The sequence below is a fragment of the Myiozetetes cayanensis genome, unplaced genomic scaffold (genome assembly GCF_022539395.1).
Source record: "Myiozetetes cayanensis isolate MyiCay16 unplaced genomic scaffold, myiCay2020 scf10, whole genome shotgun sequence".
Lineage (NCBI taxonomy): Eukaryota > Metazoa > Chordata > Aves > Passeriformes > Tyrannidae > Myiozetetes > Myiozetetes cayanensis.
Window position 1 is genome coordinate 13,207,266 of NW_026086605.1, and position 25,736 is coordinate 13,233,001.

The 25,736-nt window shown below is 42.7% G+C and overlaps 1 protein-coding gene across 2 annotated transcripts in view; it reads right to left on the reverse strand.

Moving 5' to 3' along the window:
• Nucleotides 1–25,736, reverse strand: part of SUFU (SUFU negative regulator of hedgehog signaling) — a 91,560-nt gene that overhangs the window by 45,307 nt on the left and 20,517 nt on the right. For both annotated transcript variants that reach the window (XM_050336735.1, XM_050336743.1), the window contains exon 3: nt 16,190–16,326. In XM_050336735.1, coding sequence (XP_050192692.1) covers nt 16,190–16,326 — 137 coding nt within the window. The remainder of the gene's footprint in view (nt 1–16,189; nt 16,327–25,736) is intronic.

Consider the following 25,736-nt stretch of genomic DNA (forward strand, 5'->3'; position numbering starts at 1 on the left):
TGAAAGTGGGTCAGGGAAGATCTCCAGTGAGCTGGCTACCCTACCCTGCAGGCAGAGCAAATGGCAAACGGGCATCTGGGAGTCAAGTATCTTCTCCTGCACTGGAAACTTAAGAAGAGAAACAAAGAGCTGATGCTGTTCTGCCAGCACAGTGACAAAAGGGCCTTTCTCCTGTCCATGCATGGCCTGGCATAAGGTCCCCAGACTGGCTCTGGGGCAGTTTGGACCACATCACCGTGGTTCATTTAAAGGCTAGAAACTTGCCCCTTCTGACACGGTCACACCATGTAATTCTTTAGATAAATATTCAAATTAGGAGCATAGATATGTAGCCTGACTGTTCCTCTGTATCTCTTCTAAGACACCTCCTCCTTCCAAATGCCACCTAAAATTGGCAAGAGAGGGGTTAAACTGCCCCGACTAATCAGCCAGATTAAACCAATTGGACATTGTGTTACAGGTTAGGAGGTGATACTGCACAGAGCGGGAGAAGCCCTAAGTACATTAACTACTAAGTGTCCTTGGTTTTAAGAAAATAGCTGTTCTACTGCACTCATACCCTCCAAAAGCAAGTTTCTGTGTTCCTCCTATTTTTAGGGAAAGCCAGGCCATTATTACAAGGTCACCCGTAACATTCAGGGATATGTGCAAGATTACACTGAAAGAAACGATCCTGTTTGTCCCCCTGAGACAGCAGGGCTACCTGGATCACCTCCTTGATGTTGCTTAGTGGTGCTAGCACAACACTGCGCAATTCTCTGCTACCTTGGTCTAAAAACTAAAACCCCAATAAATCTACACGTGGCACTGGGGGTGCTGGCACAGAAACAAGATGACCACATCCCTCACATGAGCCAGACCTACATTATCTGCATCACTCAGCAGCCTGAAAACTCGCTGCTGTAAGGGATACAAACATGCATTTTGTATTCGACTGAGAGATCTCAGCTGAACTGCAGGCAGCGAGTCACAGATGTCAGCCTGCATAACTCAGAGAAATTCCGTATTTGAGGGCAAAGGAGGATTTTAACTCCATGACTTATGGGTGCAGGAATGTTAAAAAGGCCCCCAGTGACTTCCTGACCAGCATGACAGTGATGCAGCCAGACGTTTAAATTGAACGCAGCTTATCCAATACTTACAGAAACAATGTAATTTATTGCATTGCCATTACCCCATGCACGGTCTGGGTAATTTATTATATAAATGTATTTTCTCCAACACATTTTTAATCTTCAGTCTGGCTTTGTTAAAATAAGTAATCTGGCAACCTGTCACAAGTAAGATTTGATGCTGTTTTTCAGTACCATTTTGCAGACTGAACAGCTAGAATTAATTGTGAGAAACTAGGGGCAAACACAAGAGCCGATGCTGAAATGTATTAACAATATTTTTCACCAGAGCTACTTAATGTATTTCTGACTAGCTCAATAATGGACATAAACACGCATGCAAAGATGTTAGCTATAATAAATAGATACAAAAGCTAAAGATGAAAGTTGTGTCCAAAAATCTCAAAGTAATACTGTTATTGCAACTCATTAAACAGATGCAAATTTTTAAAAAACAGAATATAAAAGGAAAAGACGTTAAATTAAGATAATTAATGCTAAATTCAGTCTGTCTGCTTAGTTTCCTAACCTAATAATTGGGATATAATCTGTGGGGCCCACTGGCAGTTAGTTTAGAATTTTGTTTTCAAGTCAAGATGAAGGTGTTTTAAGAATATACAAGGCATTAGCAGAATCCAAGCCATGATGCATTTGCATTACATTTAAAAAACGCTTTTTCTCCCTGTTTTTCTTTTTCAGTTCAGTTTTGCTGCCCCATATCTCCTGCCTGGGAAACAGGACCTGCCCCAACCCTGGCACTCCAAAGAGGTGCAAATTCAAACACTGCTGCTGCCTGATGCAGACATGCAGCATAGACAAGATGCCTTAGGAAGAATTAAATCCCCGGAGTACAATTAAACAATAGCTCCACTGCAGGGATTCAAATTGGGCTTTTAGAAACAAGGGGCCTAGGCAAAAGGTTCTTTTAAAAAAAATAGCGGGGTAAAAACCAGATTATCAGTACTGTAAGGACTGCTTGACCTCTGAGATTTGAAGACAGATTCAGAATGCAGAGAAGTGTAATGCAATTTCTTTTTTTTAAATTGCTTAGCAGGTGGAAAATATAAAATTGGTTACTGCACAGCTCTAGAGTGTTAAATCTGGAAAATTATCAGGCCTACTAAAAAGCCCCATCAATTATGCAAACACATAAAAACTTATTTGATCACTTAATTCTCCTGGACTGAAAACCCAATGAGCCTTCCACACCTACCTAGCATGACAAGGTGATTCCTCACTTCCGTGTGTCCTGCTCAGAGCCATCACCTTACTACGGGCAGTGGGATGGTGGAAAATGTGTCTCATTGTACTGCAGCTTCCACTAATGGAGTTGCAAATAATACTTGTCTTATCACAAAGTAGATTCCAGGCACCCAGATGCCTCATATGACATTGCAGAGTGCAATATTTTAGCAAAAAATACCAAACCCAAACCCCCAAACTTCCGTACAATAAGCAAATTGGTTCTCAGCCTCCTCTAAGTCTTCTGTTTTTCAAGACATTTCTTTCCATCCCTTACACATCTGCATATCTGGCTTGCTCCTTCTCCCTGCCCATTGCTATGTGTGTACATAATTTCCATGACTGAAGACTCTGGGAATTTCTCACACAGCCTCCCAGAGAGTGACTCCCATGCCCAGGGCATGCTCCCACCCTCTGTGAGCAGTGGGCCCCCTGTCCTCTCCCTGACTCTGTACAGCCTGCTCCTCAGCCACTTCCTCCCACACTTCCACTTCTCCTCCCCACAGCTTCATTCAGCTCCTCCACTCTGTTGCTCACAGCCTTCTCCAGCCCTTGCAGTCAGCAGAGGCAGGAGCTGGCATCCCCCTCAGTATAAGCACTGCCCAGGGCAGGATGCAACTCCCACCTCGCTTTTGCAACAACAGAGTTCTCACCTGTCGAACAGATTTATGTGCATGGCTCCCTCCCACAGGGAGGGAAAGCTGGAGGAAGGCATGAAAGGCAGCATGAAAGGACTTATCTAGTGTTGCTGAGTATGGCAGAGAAAGAAGAACACAGATGTGAGTTGCTACTTCTAAGCCCCACTTAAGTTTCCTTCACCTCCTCCAGTCTTCTCCTTACCTTCTCCACCCCCCAACCCCACAACCTTAAGGGAGCAGGAGTGATGCACTTGCCAAATTCTGACCTCCAGGCCAAGAGAAAGAACCTTCCACTTCTGTCCAGCTGTGCTGCCACCAGCTTTCTGCATCCTTCACCTGAACAAGATGTGTTTTGCAGTTCCCCTTCAAAGGATGGTAATTATGTCTTCAATAGTTTCAGAAAGTGAATAGCCTGAGGATGGGGTGGAGGCCCAGGAGTGAGAAAGGATATTATACAGCAGGATCTCCTGTCAGATAAGGCCCAGCTCAAAACAGGTATTTAATGACACTTTATTTACAGATCATGTGGTCCCACGAGGTCAATCTGAAGAAATACTTGCCTGTCATTTAAAAACCCTATCCTGAGTTCTGAAACATGAAAGCCTGAACCTTTTATAGTTACCTGAATGTTTCCCAGCCAGGTGCAACTAGAACAAAGACTTGTACCCACTGCATTTAGCAACCTTTATGTGTCCTCAGTGAGGGAAGAGAACTGCAACAGGTTTTCAACTTTTTTTCCTTATCGTTGGACCTCCTACATGCTTACTCAGATGGAGGGCTCTTACAAGGGAGGATGCTTAGATGGACACAGAAGCACCATAATCCCACATAGTCACTTGTGATTTTCCCCTAGATATGTATCTATAAGACATTCCTGCTAAAGAGTTTTCAAGGAGCTTGAAAGGGAAGCAAAGGCAATATTCACCTCTGAAGAACCCAAAGAACATGCAAGCAGCTTCTTTTAATAGCCTTCCTAGCACAGACATCTGACTGAGAGACAGCTACACTGCACTAGGGTATCCCTTTTAGCAAAAATTACTCAAGAAAGGGCAAGAAAAGGGAAATGGACTGTGAGAAAACATCCACAAAGTTATCACATCATAACCCCTTCAGAAAAGAGTTCTGATTACCCAGGCATTAGTTCTGAGGCTTGTAATGGACAAAAGGGCAGAGGTCTTTGAGAGAGCACTGTGGCATTTTTCTCAGTGGTTGATTATTTTCCCTTAAATTTTCAGGAATTTAAAGCTTGCACAGGCCAAACTTTTGTTTAATTTTGGCAAAGCAGGAGGCTGAAGGGCAGGAAACAGAGGAACTTTGCATTCACATATATTTGCGTAAAACAGTTACGCATTGAGCTCTACCTACCCATTACAGTAGTGTAAGAGAAACACACTTAATCCAAGAGTGGTATTTATGTTTCAAATGCAAAATAACCAGCCTGTTTACAGTGCACCTTTTGAAATGCCATCCCAAGCTTTCTGAGAAGACTCAGAACTTAAGCCCCTAATTTTAAACCAAAAAGCAAGAGTCCACTTTTCTCAGGCTCTGGGCTGCCTGCAGCCTCTGAAGATAGTCTCCCAGTTTCTCTTCCCCACCAAGAACAAAATGCTTCTCCTGCTGTGCCCATTTGCTGCCTCCTGGCTGAGCAGGCTGCTGCAGAGGATCTTTGCATCTGAGGCTCTCAGAAGACAGTCTGTAATGAGCTCCGCACACTGCCACTCTCACAGGCAGAGTGGGTTAGTCAGAAAGCACAGTTTGAGCACCACTTGCTGCACAGATCTTCAGTAGAATGTGTAAGAAGGTGGATATGTAACAGTGAACCCAACTTCCAGCTCAGTCCACTCTCCTTTGCAGTTTCATCTAACATGGGCTTGGCAGCTGTCAAGGGAAAACACAGTGCTTTTCAGAAGGCTACTCAGTACATGTAACCTTCAGACTCTCCTCTGTGCATCCCAAACAATTGCACACAGGCAGTGAGAGAGGATGCTCCTGTGACTGCAGAACAATCCCTCTGTGTTGTGGCTTTCAGCTCCTCCATAGGAGGAGGCAACACTGTTCTCTGCAGAAGCTTTTAACTACTAAAGCGGCTGCTTCCGTTTCCCAGGAAAGGCAGGGTGGGACAAAGACCTCATATATAAGAGACCAAAGGACCTCACACCAGCAGGAGGGGGAGTTTTCTGCCTTCCCCACGCTGTTTCCTTTGTCCTGAATTCCTCCTTCAGCACAGGGGACAGAGCTTTTGTCCGAGACTGGGCTGACCATGTGTAGCTTCTTCCCTGCCTCCTTATGCCAGGATTAAGAGATGCTCTTCATAACAGGGCTTGTTGGTCTCCATCATGTGGATTCCTCCTCACCCTCCTGCAGCAGGGAGGCTTTAGGCAGGATGGAGAAAAGGCTTCTTCCTGCAGAGCTCAGCTCCCCTCCACTTTGGGCAGAAAGCATCAGCAAGATCAGTCCCAATCTTGAACTGCAGCCACTCAGGATGAACAGCTGCTAAGGGTCGGCACCCAGGGGTCCCTGAGCCACTTTGGTTGCTGCAGCCCCGCACAGAGAAGCCTCACACAGCTTCCTCTGTGCCAGCTTCTTTCCTTCCTCTCGCAGTAGCAGCCCAGGTGCAATGTGAAAGCTAAACCAATTTGTGCACTTGTAAGTGTAACCATGTATCAGAGTTAAAAGTCTTCCTGCTCTGTCTATCCCTGACATTTAGGAGCAGAGTCAGGCACATAGACTGATGCAAAGCACAGAGAGACAAGACAGATTTTCGACTCTCCCACCCCCCCTTTTTTTTTTTTTTTAAATAAACCAGCTGAATGAACTGTACTGAACAGCTGAAAAACAACCAGCCAAGTTCAGTTCCCAGGCAGGAACAGGACATGAGTTGACAGAATTAAAAGGGACAGCATCAGTTGAAATCCAGCCAACTCAAACTGGGCCTAAACCTACTTTATCTAAATTGCAGTAGCAGCTACAAACAAGCCTTCTCTTTCAGGCTGCACTGAGATCCCTCACTTACTGCCTAGAAATACTATGCAATCAGTAAAGCAGTCTGGGGAAGACAGCTTTCCTTCTATTTCAACAAAGTCTTTTATAAGGAACAAAGACTTTCTGTGCCTCTGCTCCTGGCACAAGGTCTCTGCGTGCCTTAGTGTCAACCTATCCTTTGGTGCCGGAGAAGGTCAGAGACCTGTTCCCAGCCAAGAGCTAGAAACTGGAGAGACAACAGTGGCTTCCACGGCAAGGCACAGGAAGTAACCTGCCTGACCCATGAGTCCCGTAGGAGAGGAAAAAAGCCCAAACTTCAGGAGATTAGGGAGGTAGAGAAGAAAAGGTTTTAATTTATGTTATACAGCCAGCTCACTGACACTGTAACACATAGACTTTTCATCCTCCAAGTCAAATCAGAGTACAGGTGTCCTTGGAAACTCCTGGGTTTCCAGTTGTGCTTTCCTGGTGCTGCACTTCTGACTGGGAGCCCTGTCCAGGTTCACACCACCAATGCTAACAAAGCAAATGGCATGTGTTCCTGAGAAAGGCTCCTGCACTTTTTAAACCTGGACAGAGGGCTGTAGGGCCTTCTTTATCACTGCAGAAATAGAAATTTTGTGGAGAAGAGATTTGCCAGTGTGGCACAAAGGCCCAGCAAGTCCTAAATTAAGGCCACAGAGATGCTACTCACCAAAAGCAGCAAAAGCTAAATAACTACTAGCTTGTGCCATCAGTGGCTGACAAAGGGACAGTGCTAGAAGGCACAGGGCAGAACTGAGCTTGGCACTGGGGTGCCTTCAGTATTGCCAAGGGGCAGCAGCCTGCCCATTCTGAACAGGAAGAGAAGTCAACATAACCAGCAAAATCTAAGGCCATGCAACTCCATTTATGCTGCCAGGAAGAACAGGGGCACACCACCCACATGGTGGCATAACTGCACTCAGCAGCATTCACAGCTGTGTTCCTGCTCTATGCCCTCAGCTGGTTTACCACCCACACCTGAAACCACTCTGACCAAAAGAGGACTCAGAGAGGAAGGACAGGCCACCACGTGTGTGCTAGTTCACAGCCTGGGAAGTCTCAGCCACGGCCAGGGCCACTGCAATGTTCCTCTCCTCTGACGGATGGGTGCCTCAGCACCTACCAGGAAAACAGAGGTGGGTGTTTCCCTGCCTCACAAGTGAGGATAAAAGCATCGAACTATGAAGATCCCACAAATTAGTCATACAAACTGACAAATAATATTAAACTTCGCCAGTCTGCAGAGAGGAGCTGCATTAATTTAATCTAGGGAACCCAGAAGCACCTCTGCATGCTGACCCAGGCACCAGTCTCAGTGTCACCAGTGCGAAGATCTGTCCTCTCCATCTTTTCCAACTGAAAGTCTCCCTCCGCTGAAGAGCCCGGATGTTGCAAACAGTCAATACGGCTGCACCTGGTCCTTACAGACCCCTACTAGTTGCTGGCAGGACCACCTTAACATTAAAAGCAGGTGCTGCAAATTTAAAATGTTCTTGAGAGGGGGAAAAGAAGAGCTATAATAATGGGTTCCAATGAGTTCTGCTGGACCATACCCATAGCAGTCACAGAAAAAAAACCAACATGGATTAGAGAAAGAAGTTTGATACCAAAGACTAAACAATGAGAAGGTTTCTTAAGACTTGCTATGTCAGGAAAGCAGGTAGGACAGAAGCAGCCCCATTCTTCAACAGCACTCAAAGAGAAACACAAATAAAGCCACACCACAACACTAATGTCTCTCCTCTGAGAGCTCAGGTACACAGTCAAGTCAGAATGGGTTAAAACTGCACATACAGGTTGAGGTGGGTGTGAGACTGTTGGCTCTTGTGCTGCAGGAAGGGTTTCCTGCATCTGGCACTGCTCCTGTGCCAGCTGATGGGTGCACTCACACAGGGAGAGCAGAGCTGCCACAGCAGGGTGAGCCTCATCTGGCGGGACATGTAACAGGCATCCAGCATCCAGCACAGGGCAGGGCAGGGCACGGCAGGGCAAGCACATAGTGCCAGCAGGCAAGTTTCAACCCTTGAGCATCCTGAGCAGTAGCAGCAACAAGACGGTAAGAGTGAATCTGGTCCCAGCTTCAGTGTTTTCCCTGCACAACCCTGGGATGGTATTTCAGGAGAAAATGCATTTATGTGCTTGCAGAATGACTGCTCTTAGAGTCATCCTTTCCACAGATAAAAACATTTTTCATGAGGTCTCCTCAGTGTTGTCTGATTGATAGCTTTGCAGACAGATGCTTCTCTCTGGATTACTTGAAGTGCTGTGAAAGATTTATTTGTGATCTACAGTGGGGAGTAAAAAGGGCCAGGTCCATCTGCAACAAGCACTTTGCTGCAATGCTTTTCAAGACAATTTACAAGAGTGACATTTGGCGATTCCCCCCTGACAAATTCAGAGCTGGAAGCCAGCAACAGGTTTGAGACCAAATCACGAGCTTGATAGCTGCCTGTCGTGCCCAGCACATCAGCCAACCACTCTGCACACTAGCAACCGGTTTGTTTTATCAGCCAGCACATCATTTGGTACCAGTCGCAGCACGTACATCCCAGCTGGAAGCAAGGGGCTGTGACAACGCTGGCTTAGGAGACGAGGGGAGGGATGGGACGTACTGGGGAGGCAGGCTCACAGGCAGCAGCATGGGGAGAAGGGGATTTACTGCAGCAGTGCAGGACACAGAGGGGCTCGTGCACAAAGACGCAAGGGACCAGGCTTGATCCAGGCTGCTGCTCACAGAACAGCTTGTTTTATGGGAAACATCTAAGAGGAATTAGGCTAAAACCCAACCAATTTCTCATGGACCACTGAATAACTATCAGATGATGAGAGCTTTTGGCCATGACAAACTTGGGTTAAATTGGAACCAGTGACTTAATGTTTCCATACCCCTTTGCAGAATAAAGGCACGCAGCCTACACACTCGGGTGAGTCCTGTTCACCTACGGCAATTTACTGCGCTACAGTTTCAATGTTTGCGCAGCAGAATTCACTACGCAACAGGTTCTGCTGAAATGAAACTGATGTTGATTTATACTTTGTAGACCTAAAAAATGCAGTTAATCCCCCCACCCCCGTTTTTAATCTGAAGTCCTGGAATACTATAGAGGAGCCAGGGCCAGCTCTACACTGGAAACAGGTCAATATTACAAACAGATGATAGACAAAATATATATATTTTACATAGCCATAGCAACCAGAAGAGAACAATAAACCAGCCTGGGGTGGGGGAAAAAAAAGATAAAGGCACAGTCAGGGAAAAATATATATGAATTACTGGGAGATTTTATTTGGCTTTAGTCATCCTACTGGGAAGAAATAAACACTGTTTTACAAACAAGCTAGACAAGCTTCATTTGTATTCAAGGAAGCAAGAAGTTTGTTTTGGGTTTGGAGTTTGGTTTGGGTTTTTTTTTCCTTTTTACACACAGAAATTGGCCTGTGTCAAGAATATTTGAAAACATGTTGGCACATAAAGAGTCACTGAGGCTATTTAACTGAAGCTTTCTGGACTCCAGAAGATCTGAAGATGAGGCCTGGGGGTTATGGCAGGGCAGCAGGTGTCAAGGTATCTGCTGGCTTAATGACTGCAGGTCTGTGACCCCAGTCAAATCACTTAATCCCACTGAGCCCCATTTTCAGTGTAAAAGTTATAGTGCCTGTCAAACATGAAGTGCCTCTGTGGCTCAGACTAAACTAACTTGAATCAGATGAAAACTGCTGAATAAGAAGAGTGCATCTATACCTGCAGTCCTTGCAACTTCTGTAATGACCCTTTTGTTTAAAAGAAAAGGGGGAAACTGCAGCATACAGACATGGCATAACAGCCCCTAACTGATGCACTGGGACATCAAGCACAGGGCAGGAACAGAATGTGTGTGTGTGTGTTTGTTTGAGTGTGTGTGCTTCCTCAAACTAGAGGCAAGCTGTCATAAAGTAATTTATACCTAAAGAAAGTATGACATGTCAGAAATAACTAAGAAAAGATAGATGTACCCCATTTTGGGCTTGCTTTTGAGCCTGGTGGTTGAAGACTTATGCTGCTGTGCTGCCTTGGGCACTGCAGGTGTCAGAACCACCCTTCTTTCCAGCTTTGGGAAATTGGTCCACAGACTTGAATCATGACAGAGGACAAAAGCTGATGGACACTAAGTCCCTACAGGTTTCACAGAAATAACTAAAGAATAAGAGAATATATGTCATTGCTTATGCTCTGAAAAGGGAAACCCTCACCATGACAGTGCAGGGAAAAGAAACCCACATAACAAACCAGCTACAGTTAGTTTGGTCCTTGTTTTGATATGTTGTTATCAACATGTATAACTCATTATGTACCTACTGGAATTGGTTCTGCCCAATCCACTTTTCAAAAGTAATAAGTTTTCTAAGGAGTAATTCACATAATTTTCTCCTGAAGTAATCAGCTGAAATCTACATTAAATTGCCACTGTTAAATTTAACATCTTGCATGCTTACTTTCTTTGCTTGTACATTTGGTTACTACTGTTTTGCAATCCCCAAGACACAAACAGCTTCCTCCTACTGACTAGTCAAAGGTTAAATACTAAAATTCAACGTTTAAATTAGTTGGGCCATCAAACTCAGTGCACTAGCAATCAGGAGACTACAAAAAAAGATAAACTATATATGTATGGAAACACAGAAAATTATATTTAGAAGACCCAGTAATTCAAGACATAATTATAATATAAAGAAGACTTAAGAAATCTCCTACTTTGCCCTCACCTAAAGGAAGGATCAGCTCTTCCTGACAAAAATCCATGAAAAATAGTTTGACTTGTTCTCAAAGGTATGCAGCAATAGGGAATCTGCAACTATTCAGTGCTTCATTGCACTTGTCATTCGGAAGTTTTCCTAATGACAAACATTAAGCCTATTTTACAGAAATTTTCATAGTGGTAAGTCTTTCCTGTCCCCAGTAGGGGTTTACTTTATTGCTTTATTCCTTACAGCAGCCTTTTGCATATTTGAAGACTCAAATTTGTTCTCTCATCTTCTTTCCATATTCTCTTCCCTAGACTAAACAAACATAACTCTTTTGATCATTCCTCCACAGGTCATATTTTCTAGACATCTGGATCATTCTTACTGCTCTCCTCCAGGCTCTCTCCAATTGGGATGCATCTGACTTGAAGCCTTTAACCTAAAATGAGATACAGTGCTCTCCCTTTCTCTTGCACTGCCATCTATCATATGCCATACACAGAACATTTCTATCTGTACATCAGAATAATTTCACTTCTGTCTCTCAGCATGAAGAGGATTCTGGTTTAGGTATAGCTTATTGGCGACAGGAACTCCAAGTAAGTTTTCTCTCCTTTCAGAACTGCTGCCTTTCCCCAACTGATTACTGCTGTCAGGACAGGACCTCACACCTATTGCACCTCCAGGGTCCTACTGCACATGGGTACTTCGGACTGTTCCTGCAGGTTGTTGGAATTCAGGTTGTTCTGAATTCCAGCCCTCTGTGCCATAGTGCTTTGCTGTGTCTGCACATTTCATCAGGACACTCTGCGTTCCATCGTCCTGGTCAATACCAAACTGCATGAGCTCTAGGACACATTTTAGAGGAATCCAAACTCCATACATCTTTAGTGGTTGATGACTACACATTGCCAATTACTCAGTCTAAATATGCAACTAGTATTGTATCATCTTCTTTACCTTTTATCAAGATCACATTTCCTCAGCTCACTCACATACTTGTTAAAAAGGACAATTAAAAAAATCTCACTAGCAGCAAGGTAACCAGCATTCACTGCTTCCCATGGTGCCTTAAATTAAATTAAGTAACTTGTTCTGATTTAATCTTGATAAATCCATGTTGGAACAATTTTTTTTTTCCCCTCCATTTTGGGGGTTTGTTTTTGTTGTGGTTGGTTTTGTTTGGGTTTTTTTCCATTACATTGCTCTCAGGACACATATCAGTCCCTGGAAAACAATCTAAATTTACCTTAGAGAGAAAAAAAGAAGTGCAGATTTTAATTTCAGGAAAACAAAACCATAGTCTTTCTATAGTGAGCAAGCATTGTAATACTGCAGTACGTAAAGAGTTAAGCTCTGGATAAGCTTTCTTTAGGCAAAGCGTTTCTTCTTTTTCATTTGAATTGAAGTATAAATTTGTTCTACCATGAGATATTCCCAGCATACCCACGAACCATGACAAGCTAAGGTCACTGAATTGTGCAGTTTCATTTTCAAGGTTTGAAGGTTTGGGGTTTTTTTAAAACTAAAAATAACAGAGTTGGAATTTGTGGTCATGGTCAAACAGTGATAAAATTAAGAACAGATAAAGCCACAAATAAAACTTTTTGAGACTTTCAAGCTTGGTTTTGTTGAAGGAGGGTAAGTAGTGCCCTTTAATCAAAAGCACAAAGCATCAAGTGCTTGTTACAGTGAACAGAGAAGCCAAGGCTCAAAGAGGTTTGAAATTCAATGCAAAAGACTGCTTTTCTAAAGCACAGCCACAGCGCAGGAGAGAGAGAAACAAAGGAACGCAACATTCATTTGCCTAGAAGTGTTTGTTACAAAAATACATCTCTTGTAACGAGACATACTTTGCAACTGCAATACACAGGAATAATATTTAGGACAGCAGTAGCTGCTAGATGAATATTCAACTCAGTCGTCACCACCTGAAAATGCTCAGGATCAGCAGGAGTATAACTATACCTTACTCTCCCCCAGCTTCAACTGGACTCAGCAAAGCGCCTCTATGATAACTAAAAAGTTGGCTTTTATCAAGAGATAAGAATTTAGCTCTTAGCATAGCTTTCAGAGTAAACAATCTTTTGACATGCCAAAGTGCTTGGAGCCTATCCAAAAAGTCTCCGCCAGTTTATTCTTTTTCTTGCTTCTTGTTCAGGGTGGATTCATAAGCATTAGTTAAGTTGTTTCGGTTCATCAAATGTTTTTAAGGCCACTTTGGAGTATTAAAGAGACTCCACAGACTTTTTTTTTAAACAACCAAAAGAGGACAACATTAAGGTACGTACACCAGAGTCAAACAACGCTTGTCAGTGTTGCATTTGACAAATGCTTAAAGCGGTACAGTCAGAAAGAACTTGAGCAAAAAGAAACCTTTCATCATGTAAAACAATGCTGTCGTGCCACAGCCTGCCTAGTGCCCAACAGGCTTCAGAAGAGCCAACCCTTCAAATACTTCACAGTTTTAAAGTTTTGACATCTAACCAGAGAAGTCCTGTAAAAAAAAACAAGGAAAAAAGACGATGGCAGAAGCTCACTTGGCTTTTCAGAATGAGAATGTCAAACTGGGGGAAATCCTAGTAGACCAAAAAAACCAAACCAGTAGCATTGCTGAGAACTAGGTGCCTGGTTACCCAGGAGTGACGCAAGGGAGAACACGGGAACTGCTCTGGAGACTGCCAGCATCAGAGGGGACAGCTCGTGGGAGTAAAGCAAAACAAAGCGGGACACATCAGATGTAGCAGAAGGATTCGGGACTCTGCAGAGCAATGCAGTGAGAGTGCTCTGACTAAATTAGAAACTTACTGCATCTAGCTGTGGTCAGCTGGTATTGCCCTGAGAGATCAAGAAGAGACATGATAGAGTATGCACCATTAAAGGTCTTACTTTTGAATGCACCATCTTGTCAGGATTAACCTGATGTCTTTGGAAGATTTGAGTCTGAGAAGGTGCTTATTCAAAAGAGACATATGATAATCCAATTGGTACTGAAATAAAACTAGAGGTTGTTCACTAGTTGCAACAGCACACAGATTCCCTTTTTACAAGACAAGGAATGGTTGGTAACACTTGGTGACAGCACCCAGCTGCTTACTGAAGGACATAAAACAGTATGGAAAAAACCCACCAAAAATCCAACACTTCTGTAATGTTTTAAGGGTGCCTCTGCAGTCTCTCGTCCACCCTGCCTATTTGAAGTGGAGCCATCACCAATGCTAGATCAGGGCCAACTTGGCTGTGTTGAACTAAGTTCCGAACATTTTCGGAAACAGAGATCCAACACCTCTCTTATAAACCATTCCCTGTCCTTTGCCACTCTCCTTGTGCACGAATTTCCCCTGAAGCCCTTCCAGGGCCTCCCACACTGCAGTTCAGAGCTGTAGCCCCTTGATGTATTATCTAGGGCTTGACCCCACAATCTTGTAAGTACCCTCCCAGCAGCTGTAGGCTCTGATTAGATCACCCTGGCCTTCTCTTCCCAGCTAAGCCGACCCTGCTCCCTCCAGCTCTGGTCACAGCTCATGTGCCCCAGGACCCTGACCACCTTGGACTACCCCCAGTTTTTCAGCATCTCTTAAACTGGAAGGCCCAAACTAGAATACAATATTTTAAGTGAGGCCTCCCCAGTGCCGTGCCAAAGAGTTAATAACTTCTCTTAATCTGCTGCTCATGCTCTTCCTAAGGTAACCCAGCATGTGGTTTGACCATTGTCCAATGAGTGTAGTGTTGGCTCATACCCTATTTCATAGTAAAAGAAAGAAGTCAATTTATAATTCATACACTGTTGTTTTTCATAATGCAAATTGAGAGCTAAACACCCAGAGGCTAGAATCCATTAGTGTGTATTTAAGCAGTGCCTTTAAAGAGTCATGGTGGATAGAAAGTCAAAACCAGCATGGAGAAGCAGTGGATAACACTGGAGGGCCTGAGAAGTTCATGCCAGATTGATATGTATGGGCACAACCACTCTTTTCAGTCTAAAAACAGTTCTTTGGCTTTGAGGTCAAAAAGGTGGGAATGCATTAGTGCAGGAACCAAACAAGGGAAGTCTTTGCCTCAAATACCAGCTTAGTAATCAAGAAGTTTGCCCTAAAGTACCCTACCAAATCCTGTTTCACTCTGCAGACCTTCTCTCACCCATGAAAAGAGAGAGACAAACAAGCAACTGCAATAGAGAGGCTGCTTAATGGGTGAATAGAAGGCACTGAAACTACTCTATTAAAGAGACAGTTATGAGAACCTACCATGGACTAGGAAATTTAAAAGCCTCCAAAAGGGGTCTTAATGTAAGGTAAATTAGCATGAAACATGTATGTTATTTCATATCTAAGAGGGAGACTTTAGACACAGATGTTGTCTTCAGACTCTGCAATCACTGCACAGAAAATGTGGGTATGAATGCATCGCTACATGGTCAGTATCAAAGAGCTATTGTACAATACAATTTAGGCAGGAATGGGAACTGCAAACAATGGCAAAAATAATGACAGTCACACGGATTTAGATGCTTAACAGTAGCAAAAATCAAGACAGAAAGGTGAGCCAAATTTTGGACGGCAACTGGGGAGGACAGTTACACAGCAAAGTTTACAAAAAAACAAGCAATAATCTGTGCTGACACTGGTCTATGTCAGTCAACACCCCACAAAATGTTATAAATTCAATAATCATTGATTTAGAAGGTACTTTCCTGTAAAGGACCTCAAACTAGGTTAAAAAATGTTCTTCAGATATTTTCATTGAGATCTTGTGATGCTGCAAAGTGCCTTTCAAGTACATTAGGCACTTAGCCGTTCCACAAGTTGTCATGTGCTAACACTGAAACTAACATTCAATCTACTGAAATAAATGAAACACTGAAAGAACAGTGCAAGAGGATGGTTTGTAGGAACCTTGGTACTCAGTTTTCTGGCAAGTCTCCATGTGCATTAATGATTCAAAATTGTTAATTTCTTGGCCCTCCCAACCTTAGCATCCCTTAGGACTTTTATATTTTCACATCTCAAGAGCTCCATGTTTACATACGTTGCTACTGCAGGAACCACTGGAAGAGATTTGGTTGTGAAGGAGCTGCAGTGTTTTTGGAAGTTATAACCCTTCTGCTGAGAAGTGAGACTTTATCAGATGGCTGCTCCTCAACCACTCAGGATAAGTAAATGTGTTTTTCTTGAATGAATCCAACCATGCAGGAAAGAAACAAAGTCACTGGGCACAATTCCTATAGTTACTGACTGTTCTGTACCTTCAGCTTTTCAGTACTTGGGACTTGCAGTCACCTGAACAGCAGTTGGTCTGTCCCAGCAAGCTGGGCAGATGAAGGGAACACACTCTTTTGGGTTCCCACACAGAGACAATTCTTAAGATTTGATTGGGTGCTGATGAGAAAAGTATCACATCGTGTAACAGATGTGGCCCTTCAGAACCAGAGCAGGAAAAAGCGAGGCCGTGTATCCAACCCTGTGGTACCTGACTGGAAGACGTATCTGGCCAAGCCCTGCATCAGCTCTGCTGGCCATGTGGGCGGTGCTGACTCCCCCGTTTCTCTCTTCAGTCGAAACGTCAGCTCAAATCCAAAACCACTTGGTCCATCTGTTCCCGTAAACCTGGAGGGAAAAGAAAAAAAAAAGTCACAATACACTTCTTGTAACGAGAGCAGGCTTTAAGATTAGGACCATGGAAAAAGGATGAGTGTTCTCCTCACAGAAAGGATAAATTTAGAACTTCTCTTTCAGCCTACTTTGGCTCAAATGGCATAACATGGTTAGATTAGCTGAGGCAATACAATTTCAAAGATAACTATCTGAGTAGTGTTTTCAGTTAGAATAATGCAGCCTTGGAACCATGACTTCTTTCCTGGGACTGGTGGGATTTTCAGCAACCTGAATTTGTTTTTGAAACATCATTGTAAGCTTTGCACCGATACCTAAATGGGAACACTGAAGAAAGTGCATAACAGAAAATTATGTTATTCCTCCCTTGTGAATTCAAATTTCTATGCATTGAGAAGTGGGATGCAATTGAAGTACTGGGTAGAAGGTTTCTGGGTTGAAACAGCAGAACATTCTGATGTACAACACACAATTTCTATGTTGCAGATGGTCAGCTGGGGAGGGAGAAACGAGGAGATGCAGGTAGAAAGTTAATGACCTCTCCCACAATGCACTAATTCCTAAATCCCCAGCAGCTACAAATGCCACATTTGCCTGTGGAAAATAAGAAACCTCATGGAGAAATATATAAGCTTGCAAACCTGAAAGCAAGTTGGGAACATTTAGGTGATTTCTACCACTGTCATTGCATCCTTTGCTCTTTTGCTGTGACTGTTTCACAAAGGCAGAGGGGAAAAGGAAGGATTTACACTGAGCATAAGGACACCTTACAGAAGCTTTCATAAACCAGTATCATTCTGCAAGTTCAAGTCTCCAACACCTGCAGCCATTGGCAAATTATCTGGAGAAAGTTTGCAAATGTCTTGGATGCTTGTACCTTGCTGGCACATATGAAAGACACGATGCATAAAGGTTTAATAACTACTTCTAAAAGCAGTCAAACAGAGCAGTCTCGAAAGTAACAAAAGCACTTTCCATTTGAAAAACACAGCTCACCAGCAGTGCAGTGACCAGCTGCAAGTGTTGGAAGGACTGTTCCAACAGAAGCAGAAATGATTTATAGTGACAATGATGAGTGTTAAAACTGATCAGATTTAAGCATTGATGCAAGTCCACCACACAAAGTAACTTGGAGGATTCTCCAAGGAAAGTTTGTTTGTAGTTGACTATCAAATGTTGTAATTGAAGTAGCTGAGAAACAAACCCTAGGACAGAACTAGATTACGGGATAGCCTAAAATGGTAACAACAGTAATTACAATTACAATGCATCTCAGACGATCTGAGATGGATTGTATGCAGGAAGGAAACCTCAACATTAGTATTTTTTATCTGCATGTGGCCCCAGGTACAAAACCTGAAAGCTGCAACACAGCATTAAGTTTCTGTGTTAAGAGATCCAAATATTCCACACAGTTTGCTTTATGCTGAACCCTTCTGTTTTGAGTGAAAGCTTCTTTTTTAAAATGCTAAGGAAAAAAAATTTGGAAAAAAAAAATCCGTGATTGAAAACAATAAAGTATTGAAAGTCATTCTGACATCTGCAATAGAGGAGTAAACAATATAGTAAATATTAGTATAACAGTATACAAAAATGCCCATTTTTATTTCTCTCCACATTATCCTCAACAAAGAATTTGAGAATCAGATACTACAGAAGCAAATTCTCTATGAACAGAGTAGAAAACCCATTTCAGAATGCTCAACTGGTACATATAAAACCTCTTTTAGGAAAGAAATACATCTTTAAGCAACAAGTCAAATCACTGCATTTGGTTCTCAAACAAAGCAAAAGATTATTGATTAACCAGCCATCCAAGAATCTGGATGTGCAGTGAATCCTGTGTCCTGCAATTGTGGAGGTCTACCAAACAGATTGATACAGTACCGTGACAGCCTCACCAATGCAAAGTTGTACTTTGTACATCCAAGCACCCCTGTAGTATTTTATTAGTTTCACATATCAGCTAGCAAAGGAAAAATACAAACATTTCTTAAAGGGAGAAACAAAAACGCTTCAAAGTGGATAATTTTCAAGGATTGATTCCAGGAAAAAGCATAACCCAGAAACTGAAACACATTATGAATGGGTCAATTTTAAGAAAGATCAAAGTCAACAAAAAGCCTTCAAGCGGATCTTTCACAGTTAAATTTTTTGGAAAGTAAGATGGCTCCCTATTGAATTTCCTCCTTCCAAGGCATGTTCTGAAACAACACAGCTTTCCTTCTAATATGCAATGAGCTAGAGTTTAGTGGGCTTTTTTTTTTAACTTCTTGCATCTCTGCTTCTCAAAGTAACTATTTAAAAGAAGACCAGGCGTGCTCTATATTGATCCCTATGATCAATACAGATCAATATTGATCCCCTTACTCAGTAACAGAAGTGTTCAGGTGAGTATCCACCAAAGCAACATTTAGGAGAACTCTGCTGCTCGACAACATACCAATAGTCACAAAGCAGTAAAACGGACAGACAATGTTACTTACATCAGTTTGTTCATATGGTAGTGAAAATCTCCAAAACAGAGAACTACTAAACAGAATAAAAGATAAGGAAACAAGTAGTGAAGTTACTTCTAAGATTTTAAAAAATCCCTGAGGAATCCATATGTATCTTCCAAAGAAAACTCAGGATATACAGCAGCATCAGCGTACAATGCTTATAATTTTCAAACTCTTAAATTAACAGTTAAAAAGTAGAAAAATCCTATTTGCACATAAGATGTAACGATTAGACTTAAAATGGTTTTGAATAGTTAATGGTCACAGTTTGCTGAAAATACACAGCTTTGTTACAGGGAATATTTAAATGTATGCAATTCACCTGCACTGTGCAGCTGTTCTGAAGTAACAGTCTATAAAGTAACAGTCCTTGGTCTGTTTAATTTTAGTTTAGTAATCTGGTTTTGAGGAAATTGTGACACATGGCTTTAAAAACTTGTGATTATTTTGGTAATTTTTTGTGTCTAATTTAGATGAGTCTTTCACAGGAAAAAATATTAATATTCAGAATGTAATCAGGATAGTAATTTTCAGTTAGTATTTTTTCCAAAGCTTTTGCTTTTATCCTCCAAAAAAGTCTTGTATTTGACAGTAAATTGAATGTAGTTTCAACAGCTGCCATGAAATTTCTGTCACTGAACAATGGACCATAATCCAGGATCAGAGCTCCTGGCTGAGGTTAGAAGGATGCACCTGAGAAGGGAGGTAGACATGAGCTTCAGGAACTACATAAACTTGTAACCTCGCCACATGCTTCTGACCCTTGGTCTAATGAAAATCAATGAGAAATATCCAGTAGCCAAGTTACGGAGCTTGGCTTCTCTTATGGAAGTCCTTTTCACTGGAATGCAAGTGCTTACATTAGCCTCAGCTCCAAAATTTGCCAGTGTAACGATGCATCAGTCTCCTGGTGGAGAGGCAAATAGCAGGCACAGCCATCAACTGCATGGGAAATGATTTTGCCCAGTTAGAAGCCCAAGATGTCCAGATACATGTGCCAGTGGAAGACAGAGCAAATGGCTTATTATCCCTCACAAGGATAAAGATACTCCTCCCTTATATTCCATGTGGAAACACTGGAACCTCATGGCAGCCTCCTCCTTGCAGAGTATGTCTCCGCTGCTTGAGAATTATCTTAGGGGGATGACAAGGAACTGGACAAAAAAACCCACACCTTGCAGGTTTGTATGTGTTCAAACTCTTGCTTCTTCCCACAAGTTCCAAATTTCCCCCAAACTTCCAGAAAACTTCTAGAGAAGTCAACCACCTTCAGCCAGCCACAGTCAAAGAACAAGCTAAAAAAACCAAACAAGAATTCCAGAAGAGAAAGACCAAACAAGCCTCATTTCCACGAAAAACTGAGTGGAGGGGTGAGGATAACCCATAGATGGAAATACTGCTAAAGCACACGGAAGCCCTTACCTCTTCCTCCACTGATCTTCCCAAACTCACTGCTACTTGTAGCTGTTCTAACTTACTCCCTTCCACAGCCAGCAAAGTGTCCACAGCAGGTCAGTCTGACCCCGACTCCTGTGTCAGCCACAGAGGCAACACCCTTTGATTACACACTTTGTGATGTACAGAAGCAAGATTCTGGCATTATTTTGGGTTGGTTTCTCTGCAAGCTAGGGAGACAAGGGTGGGGTTTTTTTGTCAGGGTTAGGTTGGTTGGGTGGCTTTTTTTGTTTGTTTTGGTGGAGTGGTGGTTTTCTTTGTTTTGGTTTGTTTGTTTAATCTGAAGGTAACTAATCCAGACTACAGCCAATTTAGAACAAGGTTTTGGAGCTCAGTTCAGCATCTCAACACTGAAGTGCTTTGCAGGTCATTTCTTCAGCAAAACTATTACAATGCAGCAGTCCAAAAGTGCCTCAGTTTTACAGCAAGATGATGATCTTAGTGTGTGTAGGAAGGAAACCTCAAAATTAGTATTTTGTATCTGTGCGTGGCCCCAGCTTCACAAGCTGAAAGCTGCAACACAGCATTAAGTTTCTGTACTAACAGATCTGAATACTTCACATAGTTTTACGTGTTGGTTCTGGTGAACCCTGCAGTTTTGAGTGAAAGTTTCTTGTAAACACTTCTGAAATGCTAAGAAGGGAAAAAAATAAATCCATATATTGCCCCAAGACTAAAGATGCTAACTCTAAAGAGTCAGCATGGATCATATTGTGCCCACCACTGCTTTGTCCCCTCCAACACAAGGACACATCACCTTTACAGCCGACCCAATTGCAAAGCAACCAGCTAAGTTTTCACAAAAATAAACACTGATGGAGAAATTCTTGGCTTGCTACATGGCCACTGGCACACATCAGATAGTTTTATATTATGACTACAGCAGTAATGGAAGGCTCTGGTATCTGCCAAGTAAAATCCAACCCTATATTTAATATTAAAACCTTATTTTGTCGCATGAACAAAAATAAACCTTTTGAAAGCCAAGGTCATATATTACATGCCATTCTTTGGGTTAAAACTCCCTTTATCTGTTCAGCAAATCAGCTCAGCAGAACAAACCACACTGCAACACTGCGCATATGCTGGAGGAGTCTGGCTTGTTCCTTTAATGAGGTAAGAGTTTCACTGATCATGATATTTAGTTCCAGCAAAAGAATCCAAAGAAATAGAGGCCCCTTTATTTACAGAGCCGTGCAGCCGGGCCCCCCGAGCCCCCCGCCACCCTGCGCTCTGCCAGGCCTCTCCTGAAGCCACACACGGAGAACTGAAAAGCTGCTCCCCTCTGCAGCAGAGTACCCAGGGCGTTTTTCACATCAAATAACCCAGCTTAAGAGGATCAAAAGCCAAAGTAGCCCTTTGCTTTAAAAGCAGCTCTGAAAACCAGAGGCTTTTCAGTTTAAATCAAAGCTATTTGCCAAAGCATTTTCTATCTCACTTTTGCAAGGAAGGAGAGAAGGTTTGCCTCACTGCCGTGCAAATGGCTGTATTTCTGCGATTCTGTTTTTGAAAGCTGCACAGCTCTGGACAAGGAACAGAGTGTACTAGGTGTTTATTTTTTTGAGAGTTTAAGAGTATGTGTGTATAAACATATTAGGTGAACCCATCCCTGAAAATGGGAGTTTAGGTAGGGAAATGCTGGTACCTTCACTGTGATTATTTCAGCCAGGGAACAACAAGAAAGGTCTTTCAGGGTGTTTGGGGATAGTTAAGACTGCACTTTCAGAAGTCACAGCTGCACTCCCAGCAGCTCCAGGGAGATAAGCCAGGTCTCTTCTGGGAAGTGAGGGGAGGCTCACGGTACTCTGGACTTATTGTCCCAGCTTCAGTTTTCAGCTCCATCACCACTACTTTCATGAAGCCATTTAAGATGCCTTTTGCTTCAACTCCCTAATTGCACGTCCCTACATCATCTACAGAGACAAAGCTCTGCTGCTGCTGAGCTGCTCCAATACCATTTTGAAGGCTGCAGAAATACAGTATCACTATATTCCTAAGCCTGACAAGAGCTGCTGTTATTTCCATCAAGTAAGCAGTTTTAATTCTACCCCCAATACTCACCTCACCCCTCAAAACACCCCCAACACAGTAATTGCCAATCCACAGCTTTCAGTACTCCAGACCAGCCTATTAGGACCTTTTAGAAGTTTGAGAAGGTGGTCAAACCAAGCTGATGGGCAGTATCCACCACTCTGCTTACCTGACACCAAAGCACTTCAGAGCCCAACCCTCAATAGCGTTTTAAGACTGCAGAGCCAGTACCCATCCCAGATTTTTCTATTAGCTGGCAAAGAGACTACTATTAGCAATGCAGAGGACTGGCATAACAAAAAGCATCAGGATACCTGCTGACTGACTTCACAGGTCCTCCATGAGAGAAATCAAGATGTGAATCACTTTCCTTTAACTGCCCACATCTGCTCACAAACGAGCAACGCAAAGGGTGACCTCCTCTCTAAAACCCAAGGAGAAGCCTCCAGCAGGCTGTTACAGCCATTGAGCCAAACACTTTAGTTTTTCCATCTCCTGGGAAGGACACCAGGCAAGAGCTGTTGTGCCCTGAACAAGATCATGCACAGTCAGTCTTCAGAATTCAAGCTCCAGATACATTACACAATATCTATCCACTATAAGCTAATGACTCTCAGATTCCAGAGCTTCAGAGGGAAAAAAAAAAATAGAGGGGACTCTACCTAGTGCTTCCAGCATCTTGCCTAACAGGAAATGGTTGCTTTTAGTGCAGCTGTCAAACAGTATAAAACTCTCATCTGAGAACCCTGACAGCAAGCTGGGAGGCTCCTGTGAAGCAATTTCATAAGAAAATAGTCACAGCAGCCCCCTTACCCAGAATATTTAAAAACTACCCAGAAAAGTTATTTCAACCAAAACCTACCTGCTTACTCACTTATTCTCCTGGATTATTTCCTGGCATCTAAAAAAGCATCAATTCACACAAAAACATTGGAGAGAAGCAGGGGGTGGGTATCTGGATGTCAGATGGTTATCTCTTCACAGTGCTCAACAGGAAATTCCATGAGCTCTTGCCACCCTCAAACTTGTGCACACACGATCTTACTGGGCTCCTTTCTAGCTTGATTTAAGAAAAATCTTTACGCATAAGCAGAGCAAATACAACCATAATATGAACCCATGTTCAAAGATTTCTCTTCATATAAAATCAAGGTTGGAAAGCAAGTGACACAGTGCTCAGAGACGTCAGTCCGTGGCAGCTGCTGCTTAGAGCTTGCTCTTGCAGTACGTCATATCAAATGTGTAAGCCATCAACCAAACGGAAAACTCTTCTAGAAAACAGCAAGTTAATTTTCTTTTTAGAAATTTATTCCAACATCTAAATCCAAACATATGCAGAGGCACTCGCTCTGCAGTTATTTGGTGGCGGGTTTCTCGGTTTTCTGAAATGTTCATCTACGATCCACTTAGAAAGCTTACATTGAGATCAATCTGAGCAAAATTTGTGAATTGATTTGTGCTGGCCAGTATGAAAATAGAGCTGTGATTCACTGAGCTACCATTCAGAGAGTGAAGGGCTATTAGAAAGCAGAGGGGAAGAGGAGACAAGTTACAGTTTCACTCACATATACACAACACAGATTTCAAAGATTTTATTATTCAGCTTCGTCAAAACTCATCTGGTGACAATCTTGCCCCTGAAGCCTGCAGACTCACAGTTTAGATTTTGTTTTTACAAAATTGTTTCTGTAAATAACAAATGTTGACACGACAGATAAATTGATTTTTCCTCTAAACCTTCATACTACAGAGTCAAGTCAACCTTATTCCTAACTCTGCAGATACAACTGTCTTATGTAATGTCACTAGATAGTGATCAAACTCTCGAATAGAATCCAGGGATGCAATCCAGGGAAGTCAGCCCTCTGAGAAAGCATCAACTGGAAACTTTCAGAGGTCCCTTCCAACCCAAGTGATTCTAGGAAGCATCACAGCCAAGAACACAAGGATGAACTTTTACTACTGGTACCCTGTATCTAGAACAGAACTGGCAGGACCCACAGCTGGTAATTCTCAAACACTTAAGTTAAACTTGTTTTGAGAGCAGTGGTTACTGTATTCAGCTCCTGCCCAGCCACATGGGAAACAGCTCCTGAACTACACTATCTTTAGCCTAGTATGTTAAAGTAAACCACCATCAGTTTTCTGGTCACTTTAATGTGCTGGGCTGCAAGTTAAGGCAGTTTAGGGATTGCTCCTTTGAGGTTGCTGCTGTCCCTGTCATGAAAGTTGTAGCATCTGGAAGGAGGACAGGATCATGTTTAGCTGCTGGAGGTTAATCCCTTTGAGCTCTAGAGGCTTGGAAGCATTTTTATCTCACTCTGGAGAGGGCCAACATACATTCACATAGGGATAGTGCAGGTAGATCAAGGAGAAAAGGCTGCAAAGGCCCTACTGGTGCCAAAAGGATCAATCTGCTTCATTACTAAGTCAGGAAACTTCAGATGACTCTTAAAGTGATAAAACAGCACCCACACAACCTAAGTCTGAATCTCTTGACTGCTACAAACTTCTCATCCTCCTCAACAAGTTACTTAGGAATTTGATTTTCAGATGTAAATAATGGTACTTCCCTGCTTCAAAGAGCAATGCAACACACTCACTATATAGGAAATGCTTATATACTCCATCTATCAAGGTCACAAAACCTGGGAAATTAACTCCACATTCTGCACAGCATGGACAAATACTGAACAAGGGAAATGACTAAAACAACAAAATATGAAACAGGAGGTTGCATGGGATGTGTCACTCCTCACTCCGGCAAAAGATGTTCACATGAGGGCAGTTTACATTTTATTTTCTATAGCATGGATGAGCTATACCAGTAGGTGATGGTTTACTCTCCCATCACAGTCATAACTAAACTGAGAAGACCAAACTATTTCACCCTCATCATTTCCAAAATGACTTATTAAAAATAAATACATCTATGTGAAATCAAGTAACTGGATCATGTGTTTCAGCTCAAGGCTTGCACATTTCTCCATGGAGCCACCACCACGGCTTCCCACCTCATGGCCAGCAGAACCAGTCCCAACCCAGCCCAGGTGTCCCTGAAAGCAGTTTCTAAACTGCCACAACCAGCACCACAAGCGAGGCTGTGCTTCTTGGCAAAGAAAATGCAAACAGTCTCACTGCAATGGTCTGGGGAAGTTCCAGCAGAGTTGCATCATCTTAATGCCCACTGAAAGGATCTGGAAAGAAAAGGCTAGGAGTACAATAAGGATTTACTATTGCATTCACAGAACAAGGGGCAGGGCACTAGTGAAATACAAAACTTACAAAGATCTGTGCTTTTAACGTTTTACTTAAGCTCTCTATGCTGCACCTCAGAACTACTCATCCTTCATTTCTTCGTGGTCCAGCAGAACAGTGCTCATGTTCGGCCTGAGCCGGAGGTGATTCTGCAAACAA